The 13,705-nt window shown below is 19.4% G+C and overlaps 3 protein-coding genes across 4 annotated transcripts; 2 read left to right on the plus strand and 1 right to left on the minus strand.

Annotated features, from left to right (window-relative positions):
- Window positions 1–501: 501 nt before the first annotated feature.
- On the minus strand, window positions 502–6,724 carry LOC122718463 (terminal nucleotidyltransferase 4B-like). The gene is made up of 8 exons (XM_043943509.1): window positions 6,157–6,724; window positions 4,676–4,846; window positions 4,010–4,367; window positions 3,672–3,818; window positions 2,996–3,189; window positions 2,760–2,913; window positions 2,545–2,683; window positions 502–2,384 (listed from the first exon to the last, which is right to left on the minus strand). The coding sequence occupies exons 1-8, from the start codon at window positions 6,513–6,515 to the stop codon at window positions 2,185–2,187; spliced, it is 1,722 nt and encodes a 573-aa protein (XP_043799444.1). The 5' UTR covers window positions 6,516–6,724; the 3' UTR covers window positions 502–2,184.
- A 1,839-nt stretch (window positions 6,725–8,563) lies between these two features.
- On the plus strand, window positions 8,564–10,167 carry LOC122718469 (solute carrier family 35 member G1). 2 transcript variants are annotated; one of them, XM_043943531.1, is made up of 2 exons: window positions 8,564–8,608; window positions 9,046–10,167. In XM_043943531.1, the coding sequence occupies exon 2, from the start codon at window positions 9,048–9,050 to the stop codon at window positions 10,092–10,094; it is 1,047 nt and encodes a 348-aa protein (XP_043799466.1). In that variant the 5' UTR covers window positions 8,564–8,608; window positions 9,046–9,047; the 3' UTR covers window positions 10,095–10,167. The 2 variants fall into 2 exon arrangements, with proteins under 2 accessions (XP_043799466.1, XP_043799465.1); XM_043943530.1 differs by lacking the exon at window positions 8,564–8,608 and adding an exon at window positions 8,621–8,688.
- A 2,094-nt stretch (window positions 10,168–12,261) lies between these two features.
- Window positions 12,262–13,657, plus strand: LOC122718454 (transport and Golgi organization protein 2). The gene is made up of 4 exons (XM_043943495.1): window positions 12,262–12,584; window positions 12,745–12,994; window positions 13,109–13,324; window positions 13,409–13,657. Exons 1-4 carry the CDS (start codon window positions 12,443–12,445, stop codon window positions 13,614–13,616), a joined length of 816 nt encoding a protein of 271 aa, XP_043799430.1. The 5' UTR covers window positions 12,262–12,442; the 3' UTR covers window positions 13,617–13,657.
- The last annotated feature ends 48 nt before the right edge of the window (window positions 13,658–13,705 follow it).

Consider the following 13,705-nt stretch of genomic DNA (forward strand, 5'->3'; position numbering starts at 1 on the left):
AATCAAATATTTTTCGCATTTTTTTAAATATAAAAATGAAAAAAATAGTGAAACAATTTAATTATATCATAAATTGCAAATTTGAAAAATAAAATTTAACTTATTTCTTTATGTTTTAAAATTTTAATTTTTATTGATTAATTTTTATTATTATTATTTCATTATCTTTTATATATATATTATTATATATATATATTATATATATATTAAAATTATGACATATGTCAATTCTTATATGTTTTAATATGTTTTTTTAACTTGTGTTTTATTGTTTTATATTATGAAATTTTTAAAATAAATTATAACTATTTTATTATTATTTAAAATTAAAAATGTGACAATAATTCGAGAAAACCTGTTATTACTGTTTATTATATTTTTAATGTTTTACAATTTTAAATAATTTTTGAAAATAAACATAAATCACAAATTGTTAATAATAAGTTTTTTACGAAAATTTGATTCTAATTAAAAAATTTTTAATTATTTTTGCAGATTACTTAACGATAATAACAATAACAACAGTAATAATAATTACATTGCTTTAAAAATATGAAGTTCAAGTTTTACTGTTCACATTCATACATCATACATACATGTATATATATGTATGTTGTAACAAGTAATTGACATCCTAATAATAAAATTGAATCACAGTTTATAATATTATCTATGAACAATATTTTGTTAAATAATATTACACAATACTGCATAAGAATTTGAAGGAAAGTGAATACTAGCATTATTTATCTCTGCACTTGAATTTAATAGGAGATATTGTTGAATCATTACAACTTGCATTAACACAAAATGCAGTCCGGACAAAAATTCTTAATTAGTAAACATTTCTTATTTTTTTCAGTTTGAAAAAATTTATATTGAAAAACGGAATGTAATTTTCAATAATAAATTAGATATAAGATAATTTCACAAGTATACATTTGAAGTTTTCAATAATATAAAGGCCTTTTGCATATATATATTGTCACATATAAAATTTTTGAAATGTTGCTCAAATTTTAAAGATAAGAATATGTTTAAATGCAATGTCTGATTCGTGCATTGAATTCGTGTAACATTCGACCATGATGTATATGCTTATTATTATTTTTATAATATAAAAATAATGTATTATTGTTCAGGGGAGACTAAAAATTATAAACTAGTGTTACGAAATCAGTAATTCTGTATAAAAAGTAAAGCATTATGCACAATTACGATTTTAAAGAACGCAGTGTAAAAATCTAAAGTTTATCATTTTTTTCTTCAATGAGTTAATATTTTCAAAAATATTTTTTATTTAAAATTTGTTGATCATCAGCACACGAATTTATAATTTTATTAAAATTCGAAAGATATACCAAAACACTTTCACAACTATTGCTTATATTATTACAGAAAAAATACGTAATTCTCACATACATGGACTAATCCATGATTTCAAATGATAAAATTATTATAACAAACACTACTTTAGATACGTACAAAATAAAAAATGTAGTAGGTAACTCTTAGACTTATTTTTCTATGTTTGATAATATATATTACAGTATTTACAATAGGTAAGTCCCAATATCACCAATTTTTCTGTTACCCCTTTGTATTATAAGAATATAGTTCCGTATAGAAAACTAAGTCTTTATCATTATTAGAGTTTGTTTTACAATTTCATGAAATCTTTAAGAAAACTGCACTGTAAATAATCTTTGTATATATCGTTCGTATTATATAAATGTATTACAATGAGTTTACCGTGATTATGAACACAATTGCTATTCAAAGATTGTAGTAAGCTTATAATTTTATAAACAGTAATTAATAAAATATTACATATTTTTAAAAATATTATTTGTAATATGTGCAGTAATGCAAAATAAAAGTAAAATTAACCAATTTATATTACAATTCTGTACGTCTTTGGTATATAAATTTTCGTACAGAATAAAAAATGTTTCTGATGAAATCAAGAACTTAACTACACCAGGGTCTCTTTTTTGTTCATGTAAGAGAAAAGTAACATAGAGTTTGTTAACTCCACATAATTATAGACACAGAGCCCCTCTAATTGGAAACGATAATTAGTTGCGCGATGAAAGTTAATCAATGTCTTTTCACCACACAATTATGATATTGAGCTCTCTACTTAAATATGAAATAAAGTCCAACATTATTTTGCACGTTTCATCACCGTACACAATCTCCAGTACGAGGTGTAATGCAATGTTTTTTTCGTTTAACGGTTTGTGACCTTGAACTTGGACTATGGCTATTATTATTACTTCCATTACTATGAAGAGAGTGTTTTGCTTTACTTTGTCCACTTATATTATTATTATTTATTCCACGATGATGATAATTTCCTCTGGAATTATGATGGTGATTACCTGTAAGAAATATTAAATATTAAGTTTTTAAAGTAATTTGAACTTTTAAAGTATAAAGTTGATGTTCACTAATTGATGTTATATTTTAATTATTTAAATGTGTTAAAATATTTCCATTTGTCTTTTGTTTGTAAACATAAATATAATAAAATATGCGTACCATGAGCAGTTGCTTTAAATGGTTTTTTCCATTGTGAATGATGATGAGTATGCTGATTATTATATACATGTCTTTCTTTATTTCTATCTTCTCCTTTTCCACTAGTGTTAGGAGAATTTCCACGACTACATTCAGAATCCTAATAAAATTGAATGTACATATTAGAAATAGTTGAAAATATAATTAATTTTCTTTATATTTTGAAAATTTTTTACCGTATCACTAGCTGGAGCAGATAATGTTGAAGCATCAGAACCAGTAGAACTTGACAATGAATCTACTTCACTCAAAGGTAATGGGAATGTTTCTTTAATCCATTTGCGGTATTCTATTACTTCATCTGTCACTCGAATTATTCTTCCTAGTATACTAATTGAAGTATATATTTAAATAATGATCAATAGAATTATAAAATATATAAATAATATATAAATATTATAAATAATCTTACCTTACTTTATTTGCATCATTAACTAATATATTTAAAGGACTAACTGCTTGTGAAAGGACATAATAAGCCCAATCAAATGCATCTTTTACATATAGAGCACCATAACTACTACGACCAATATCATTTCCTGGTGTAAGTGGATCTTCTATGCACAATAAAGAAGGTCGATGGCCATCTATCATATCCCTTTGAACCTAAAATTAATATAAAATATAATTTAGTTCCATTCAAGAATTAATAAATTTTTTATTTATTTGATCAATTTTTATTTCAACTACTATATTAATTATAATATAATATATATTTTAAGTAAAATTGATAAATTCTAAAATAAATGTTCATTTTTAAATTCTTCTTCAAACTTTTTATATAATAATAATATATATGTCTAAAATGATTATATAACATTTGTTATTTTTAAAATACTTTGTTATTTATTTTTAAAAAAAATAGCATTTTTTCATGTTAATTAGACTTTTTTAAATTTAAATTTACAATATTATTTATTGAACTACATATTTATATAAATATATATTATATAATTATATTTATATAAATTTATGTTAAATATATAAATATATTTATAGTATTATTATATATATATTATTGTATTATATATTATATATTTTATAAATATATTTATATATTTTATATATTTTTATATTATATACTTTACCTCTTCCTTTGATATGTAAGTACCACCATCTTTTACACGAATTCCTGTTTTAACATAATTAAATTTTCTACCATATAATTCCAAAAATTCTATTAACAGCACCCCAAGATTAGCATTCGAACAATAAGCATTTTGTCTAGGATGTAACTAAAATAAAAATTTATTAGTATAAGAAAATAAATTATTTATTTTAAAAAAGATTTATTATTTTTATATAAATTATAAATTTTATAGAACATATATATAAATAATATTATGTTCATATTCTATATTTGATAGAAAATTTATGTAATAAATTCTTATTTATATTTTTTAAAATAAAAATATTAATATTTTACCTGTAAAAAACTGATAGTCATAAGTATTAAACTATATGATGAGATTCCACCAGTAAACACTTCATTCAGGTCTCTTTGTAACAAGAATTGCTTTAATACCATAACTAGCTTTTCTAGTACTGGAAACCTCTTTTTAAAAGAATTTATCAATTCTGCAGATTTAACACCATTATTCATATTAAAACTGATATCTACTTTAATTTCAGTTTCTTTATCAGTCAACTTGACAATTGGAACACTAGCTTTATCTAAAACTTTAATAGAAGATGGTTCAGCAATATTTTGATCCAATAAAGCACGTTCCAAAGTGCGTAATGGAAGATTTGTCCACATTCCTATTACTACTAAATCTATATCACTAAAAGAGAAAATAAATTTTTTACATATTTAAAGAATTTCTTAATAATAATTAAGAATATATATAGAAAAAGAGCAAGAAATAGAGGAAGATTATTATTATTACTATTATTATTATTGTTATTATTATATTATATTATTATTATTATTATAATTAGAGAGATTATTCATCATAATATATGAATTAAAAAGCAATATTATTTAGTTATAAGATTATAATAATTAATTTGTTTAAAAGATACCTATATATTTTACATGTAAACATGTCACTAAATACATTCCATTTTAAATATGTACAATGATACGTACCTTGTAGGTAAATATAAACCAGTACGAAAGCTGCCAAATACTTCAACCTTAGAATCTGGCCAGAGATCATATATTACTTGTTCTATCCTTTTGACAACACGTATTCGTAAACTATGTTCTTCATTAGAGGGACACATATAAGCAAAAAAATCTTCAATTTCTTCATGTAATCTAAATATAAAAACAATTAATCAATGATAATTTCTTATTTATATTTATATAACTTTTGAGAAAATATTACTATATATTATTTTACATATTCATATCTTTAAATTGTTTAACAACAATTTTATATAATTTATTATCTCTACTTATCATAATTATATATATTATAAACTTCTAAGAATATGAAAAAATATTTAAATGATTATTTGTAATATATAAAACTGAAAATTAAAAAATATATAAATAAAATATACATTTTTATTAAACTTGTTAATATTGTATTTTTATTATTTATATAAATTTTTGTGAATACATTATAAAAAATTATTTATAAAAAATATGTTCAATATATCATAAAAATTTTTTAATTTACATATAAAATTAATAAAAGAAAATTATTTATAATTATCAAAATAAATCATAAACTTATTTCTTTATATTTAAAAATATTTACTAATTTTATATATTTTTTAATTAGACATAAATTTAATAGAAAAAAACAGAATATTTTTTTAAAAATTTAAAGTTTTTATTTTATTAATGTTCCTAAATTTACAAATATTTTAAATAAATTTTTAAATTTTTATATTATTATATATAATAAATTTATATAAAAAAATATATAAAAAATTAAAATTTATAAATATTAGAAAAATTAAATTCAATACTTAAACTATATGACAATTTATTAATATATTTTATAAATCATATAAATATTATATTATGAGTTTATATGTAATATATGATTTATATAAAACAAAATATATTTTTTAAATTAAAATATTTTTTTTCAATAATAATCTTAAAAAAAAATTAATTCAAATAAATAAATATATAAATAAAATTTAAACAATAATATTTATAATTATAAAAATATATTAAATTTTATAATTATAAAATTCAATAAAAAAATTAAAATTTCTAATTAACATTCTACAATATTTTCAAATTTGAATAATGTTTAATTATTATGAATATAAACATAAATACTCATATTATATAAACATCCACGTGTGTTTACAAAATCATTATGCATATTAATAAAGAGTAAAAATGCGTTGATAAAAGAGTTTGTAAAAATTAAAAAAATTAAGTATTTGGAAGATATATTTAATTAAATAAATTATATTTATTATTATTAAAGAAAATAAATTCTTATTTGTACCATATCTAATTATAAAGAGCCTTGCTATATCCTATTTGTAAACGAGTGTGCACATAACCTTAATCATGCCCATATGGACGAACTATAGAAAGGTTAATAGTTAAACTTTCATAAAAAAAAAAATAAATTAAAACTTAATAATAAGACTTACCCAATAACACCTTTTGAATAATGTTTATTGGGTACTCGCCATGGACAACCACCGTATTCGCCAACTAAGGCATCATAATTGTAGTTCATGCCGTAGGTACTAGCACGATTATCACCTTTCCTACGCGATGGATTATAATAGCTATTACAAGTATTATGTTGCATGCGATCTCCCGTACGAGAATTGAGAGAATCTAAAGATATGAAGTCTTGTTGAAGCTTCACACCCATTACATTCGAAGATGAATCGTTTTTCAACGTTAAAATATCCAAGCCTTTTTCAGCTTCCCAAATGTGTAACCACAAATCCTTAGCAGGGCCGAACTGCTCCGGTTGATACCAACCGATAGTCGGATCCATTAAATAGTTCTCGATTCTGTATCTTACGATTAATGGTCCTTGCACACTACACTACAATTCCAATCTTAATTCAACTTTAATTGAAAAATTGTCTGATTTATTGTAACCTGCGAACACTATGAAATTCATACATACGACCATTGAACAACAGCATTTTAGAAGGAACTTCGTATACCATTGTGCAAGCATAGAATAATAAAGATACTCAAATAATTTGTTCCTGCAGATGGCATTATTATTTATCATATAAAAATAAACGTTTCTGAAAATGTGATTAAAAAATATTTGTCATGCAATTTTATACATTGTTAAGATAATCTTAATATGTAAACTATATAAATTAATATGTAAAAAAAAGAAAATAATGTTATTTTACTTTATTTAAGTTACTTATATATAATATTCATTTATTGTACATTTAAAAATATTTAAAAATTTGTAACATGGATAGTAGTAATTTTAAAAAATGTTGAACATTGAAAGAATTTTTGTTTTTTATTTGTTTTAATTTTTAAAAATACAACATATGCAAATTACTAGATTAAAATGCATTTTTATTTTGAATAAAAAAATATTTAACATTTTAAAATAAAAATAAAAATCTAAATAAATTTAAATAAATAAAATTTAATTTAAAATATACAAATTGGAATTTTTGAATAAATTAATTTAAGCAAATAAATACTGTTAATGAACTTAATATATATAAATGTATAATAATAATAATAATAATTTTATATTAATTTAATAATAAACAAAATTGAATATTTAAAATATGAAATGTTTATAAATTTAATGCACATTTTATAAAAAATATAAATATAAATATTTCAAAACTTATTTAAAATCTGCAATATATATGTCTAATAGTTTGTGCAAGCATGCATATGTAGAAATATATATAATAGAAATAATATTATACAACATATATTAAATATTTCTAATATCTGAAATTTTATATACTTGTTTAATTATAATGAATAAAAGTAAATAAATTATCAATGTATAAATAATAAATAAATTTTATACGATAAAATGAAGAAAATTAAATATGTAATTTAAACATACATATTATATATATTTTCATGAATATATTTCTTATATTTTTGTAATTTAATATTATATTATTATAATTTTATTTTAAAAAATAATAATGTAATAATAAAAAATGATAAAATCTAATCCATCTCTATCAGATATATACACACACACACACACATATCTTATAAAGATAGAAGATTAATAAATCGACTCCACCCATCTTTAATTTTCCGCGAAATTCAAATGAAAATTTATATTTTAATTTAAATATTTTAACTTTCATTATACTTATTCTCAATATCTTTTTTTTAGCTTTAAATTACTATTTTTTTAATACTAATTTATAGATTATATTATTTAAGAAATGTATATATTTATTATAAAAATCTTTTTCCTTTTTTATTTCTTTTCTAAATTATGATAAAAGATTTTAATATTTAAGTTTATATAATATATTTATATTTTACATATTGTATTATTTAAGATAATATTTAATATAAAATGTTTTGTTTTTATTTATTATTAATATTATTTTAAATGTATTGTTATTTTAATAAATATTTTTTAATTTAAAGTTTTTAATATTTGAATGTATTGAAATATATTTATATTTAAATATAAAAAATAGAAAAATTAATAATAATAAAATTAATAAAAATAACAATATTTATTAATTAATTAATTATTAAGAAATTTCTTAATTTAGTAACTTGATGTGCATTAAAAGTGAATTTATACTATTAAAATATGCATTAACTTTTATTATTAATTGTTTAGAATAGCTCTTATTTATTTAAAACTAAACTTTTTAAATTTTACAGAAACATTTTAAAAATAGTATTTATTCAAAGGATATATGTAATCTAAATTAAATACGTTCTTTTCATTGATAGTGAAATATAGATATGAGTTGCTTACTTCATGCAAGTAACAACGTGATTTTTCAATTAAAATAGAAATTGAAAAATGTGATGGATATTATGATTAACAATAAACAAAAATGTGTTATGAGAATTTTTAAAATAAATTAGTCTTCCAAATAATTTATAAATGTATTACACTAATTATTTATTATATAATTTTACTGGTATTTCTATATGTTGTAATTAATCATTTATTAAATCTGTTGCAGGTGAGTTGTAATATTTGATAATAAAATCAACTATATGTTATTATTAATTAACATTACAGATATATTTGAAAAATAAATTATTTATAAATTTCAAATTCACTTAAATTTATCAATACATTATTTATTCGTTTTTATTTTATTATTATTATTATTATTTAATTATTAATAAACAAATTTATTTAATATCATATTTTTTAATTTCTTAATAGTAAATTTTCCTTTAGTAATATTTTATTCTTGTAGTTTCTACCCCCCTATAACTATATGTTTGTTTTATATAAATTTATTAGCTAACATATTTGTCCTCTTTTTATTTTTTAAAAAATTTAAGTATTTGAAATTTATTTTTTCTTTCAGACATGTCAGAACATGTTGAATTACATCATTTACTTGATGGTGATACTGAAAGTAATACAATAATACAACAAAAAAGATTTTCCATTTTAATGTGTAAATCTTGCCCTTATCTTGGTTTAATCTTAGCAACATTATCATCATTATTTTTTTCATTATGCAGTGTTATTGTGAAGGGTTTAGTCGAAGTAAATCCAATGGAATTAGCAGCATTTCGATTTATGGGTGTATTACTACCAGCAATACCAATTGTAATATATAAAGGAGAACATCCATTTCCAAAGGGTCGTAGATTAATGCTAATATTAAGAAGTTTTGTGGGGACTACTGGTCTCATGTTAAGTTTCTATGCATTTCGGCATATGCCATTAGCTGATGCATCTGTTGTAGTATTTTCTGTTCCTGTATTTGTAGCTATATTTGCAAGAATATTTTTAAAAGAACCTTGTGGATTATTCAATGTTATTACAGTTTGTTTGACATTGATTGGCGTAATCTTAATAACACGTCCACCCCTTATCTTTGGACATACTATTGAATCACTTTCAGATGGACATATAAAAACACAACATGCAGATTTATGGGGAGCAATAGCAGCTTTTTCAGCAACTCTTTTTGGTGCAAATGCATATATTTTATTGCGAGCTTTAAAAGGCCTCCATTTCTCAGTAATTATGACAAATTTTGGATCATTTGCCTTGATTCAGACAATAGTTATATCCTGGGCTATAGGTGCATTATGCTTACCTCGGTGTGGAACTGACAGACTTCTAGTTGTTGCACTTGCTCTTTTTAGTTTTGGTGGTCAAATACTATTAACATTAGCTTTACAAATGGAACAAGCAGGACCAGTTGCAATAGCAAGATCAGCAGACATAGTTTTTGCTTTTTTTTGGCAAGTTTTATTTTTTAATGAAATACCAAATCCTTATTCAGTTGGAGGAGCCATTGTAGTCACAAGTTCAGTTTTATTAACAGGTCTAAGAAAATGGGCTCTTTCATTACCAGAAACATCTAATGTTAAAAAATCTTTGGGTATTTTGATGTTGTAAATTATAAATTATAAATAAGAAAAATGTACTTTTAAAACTACATTATACTATTTTATTAAAACTTGTTTTTGTAATATTAACTTAAGTTTTAGGTAGAAATAATTTTGATCTATAAATATATTTTATAAAATGAAATAAAATTTATGTAATATATATAATTATATACAAATTTTCAAATTTTTTAAAATTGAATTATTTCAAATTAAGAAATTGAAAAATTTTCTTCTTTTTTTTTATTATATTATACTTTACATACTTTACATATTTTACTTATTATGAATTTTTTCTAGATAAAAGACTGTATAATTTTATGAGATATAAATTTCATGATATAATTTTCATTCATGAGATTTTGCTATATTGCTATCTTGCTATGTTCCAAGAAAGTTTTTAATAAATATTTTATATTGCTTATTATTTTATTTAAAAATATTTATTTTGATAGTATTTCATATGTATTATATCTTTCTAATTATTATTTATTAATATAAACTAATAGTCTAAAACTCAGTATTATAAAAAAAGTCTTTTGATCTCTAATATAATAAAAATCTTTTTATTTATAAATTTATTATATCTCTAATAAGTTTATTTGTAAGATTTTATTTAATATGATATATAATGATATTTTTATTTTACAGTATGCACAAATATAATAATATGTACACAAAAATTTTTTCTTTTATTATATTTTTAAAATAATCAATTTATATGAATATAAATATGAATTAAATTTTGATTAACATTGAATTAAATGTGAATTCTAGTGTACAAATATTAAGAAATATAAATTTATTTAAAAAATTTGATTATATTATAAATATTATATTATTTCTATATTATATGAAATAATTAATAAAATAATTGAACTTGTCAATGTTATAAAAATAAATGCATCTATTAAAAATTATTAATAAAATTATAAATATTTAATATTTATTTAATAAATTTTTAATAAAATTATATGTTATTTATATTATTATATTATATTATCTTATGTGCATATAAAATACAAGAAATTTTAAATATTAATGCTTTGAATAGAATAAAATGTCAAATAGGAAAAAATGCAAAACAATAAATATGAATATGTATATTATTTTTTATCTTGAACTAAAATATATTAACTGAGAATTAATTAAAATTTGATGAAAAATATTTAACAACGAATAAATAATAAATATTTAAAAAAACCCTAATTTATAATAAATACAAAATTATATATATAATATAATATAAATTCTCTTGTACTTCTCTTTAAAGTACTGTTATAATAAAAATTATATTACAAAATAAAATATGTAATTTTTTTTACTGTCAAAAAAATTTATTTTTAAAAATATAATTTTTAAATAGTTTATATATTTTATAATTTATAAGAAATACATTATTCAAAGAGTTAAATAAATAGTTTTTCTTAATTATTATGCAAAATTGATCGTTAAAATATTTTCGTATGTAAATTTATTTATTTTTGTATTATGATAACATTACATGTGTTGATATTTATATATCAACACATATAAATATTTAATTAATTTATTGTAATGTATTAATTATAATCTAGAGATTTTAATAGTGATATATTAATTATTTTTATTTAAATATAATTAAATATTTAAAATATAATAATAGAATAAATATATAATAAATATAATAATAGAAGACCATGATAATGTAACAAATAAGCAATATATCAATAATTAAGATTTCTTATAAAATCATATATAAATATTGACATGACAAAAAAGAGATAAGCACAATAACTTCGTGCATATTTACATATATATACGTAATGTCTGAATTTTTGTTACATCATTTTTATAAATACGTAAATTCCTATATATATAAAACATAATTTTAAATATATATATGTAGTACACATTTATTATATATTTTATATATTATTAATTTTAAAAAATAATTTCAAAAATACAAAACATTATCAAATAATAAAATGTAATATTATTATATATTACTTTACTATATATACACATTATATAATATATATAATAATAATAATATAAATATAAATATAAATATAATTACAGTTAAAAAATCTATTAATTTTTTTGTTTATTTTATAAAATTATATATTAATAGTGAAAAAATATATATAATTTTGATTCCTATTTATCATATAATGTATCAGATGTTTAGAATAGCTTAACTTATCTTTAATTATCAATGAAAAAGATTTATAATATTATAGATTATTATCTTAATTTATGATTAAAAAATACACATAACAATCTTATCAATAACGTATAATATACAGCATATAAAAGTGGTATAAAACAAAAGATATAAATAGATATTGTGAAACATTGAAGCAATTTACTACAACAATGTGTATTTTATTTATTTACCGTAATCCTAATGCTAATTCTGAATCATATCGATTGATTTTGGTTGCAAATCGTGATGAATATCTTAAACGTGCAGCATTACCAGCTCATTATTGGAAAAATCATCCAGTATGTTTAGGAGGTAAGTTAAAAACTACCTTTAAAATTAATTTATAATCTTTTATTGATATAATAAATTTATAATAAATTCTTTTTTTTTAATATCATATTGTTATATATTATTATATGTTAATAAGTAATAAATCTTAAATATAAATTTATTTTAATTTATATTTTATTAGGTATTGATATGGAATCTGGAAAAGAAGGTGGAACTTGGTTAGGAGTATCATTAACAGGAAAAGCTGGTGTTGTTTTAAATTTATCTAGTTCAGAGAAAAGTTCAACAAATATACCAAAGCAAGGACGAGGATTTTTAGTATCTAATTTTATTATATCAAAACATTCTACAACATCATATTTAGACCAATTACATAAGGAAAATAAAGAAGTTCAATATAATCCCTTTCTTTTGGTTTTATTAAATTTACAGTATGTAAATGAACTAAAAAAAAATCTATAATTAAAATTCATTATATATATAGTATGAAATTTTTTAATATTATTTAAATTTATTTAAATTTTTAATATTATTTAAATATTTAGAAATGCTGATGTTAAATATCTTAGTAATTCTCAAACTTCAAAAGGACCCACTTCAGTAGAAGATAATATCCTAGGTTTTAGTAATGGTCTTGATATCTTATACAAAAAAGTTGAAGCAGGAAAAGAAATTTTCAAAAATATTATTAAAAATGTTAAGGTATCAAAACAGACAGTACTTATTGAAGAACTTTTGACATTTATGAAATCAAAAAAAAGGTTTGTATAATTTGTTAAATAATTATAATTATTAAGTAAAATTACAAAATTTTTATTAATATATCATTTACTACATATTTACAGATATTTACCAGATGCAGAATTGCAAAAATCTTATCCTACTAAATATAAAGAATATAGTTCAATTTTTGTGTCAACTGATTGGGGATATTGTACAAGAACTCATTCTATATTGTTGGTTAATGGAAATAATGATATAACATTTATTGAAGAAACACTTATGCCAGATTTAACATGGAAACGACAAATATTTAATAACAGATTAATGTGAAAATTGATAGTAATGATAAAAATAAATTTAAATAGTATTTATACACAAGTATTTATTTAATTATATTATTATATTTAATATAATATGTG

The sequence above is a fragment of the Apis laboriosa genome, unplaced genomic scaffold, assembly GCF_014066325.1.
Source record: "Apis laboriosa isolate Shangri-la unplaced genomic scaffold, ASM1406632v1 scaffold645_cov152, whole genome shotgun sequence".
NCBI classification, from domain to species: domain Eukaryota; kingdom Metazoa; phylum Arthropoda; class Insecta; order Hymenoptera; family Apidae; genus Apis; species Apis laboriosa.

Excerpts from the sequence above, each read along its gene's own strand:
- LOC122718454 (XM_043943495.1), top strand. The coding sequence starts at position 12,443 with ATGTGTATTTTATTTATTTACCGTAATCCTAATGCTAATTCTGAATCA. Across the intron at positions 12,585-12,744 it reads TCATCCAGTATGTTTAGGAG|GTATTGATATGGAATCTGGA; the intron begins GTAAGTTAAAAA and ends ATATTTTATTAG. Across the intron at positions 12,995-13,108 it reads TTGGTTTTATTAAATTTACA|AAATGCTGATGTTAAATATC; the intron begins GTATGTAAATGA and ends TTAAATATTTAG.
- LOC122718463 (XM_043943509.1), bottom strand. The coding sequence starts at position 6,515 with ATGGATCCGACTATCGGTTGGTATCAACCGGAGCAGTTCGGCCCTGCT. Across the intron at positions 4,847-6,156 it reads TATTCAAAAGGTGTTATTGG|ATTACATGAAGAAATTGAAG; the intron begins GTAAGTCTTATT and ends TTTTATATTTAG. Across the intron at positions 2,684-2,759 it reads CTGCTCCAGCTAGTGATACG|GATTCTGAATGTAGTCGTGG; the intron begins GTAAAAAATTTT and ends CAATTTTATTAG.
- LOC122718469 (XM_043943531.1), top strand. The coding sequence starts at position 9,048 with ATGTCAGAACATGTTGAATTACATCATTTACTTGATGGTGATACTGAA.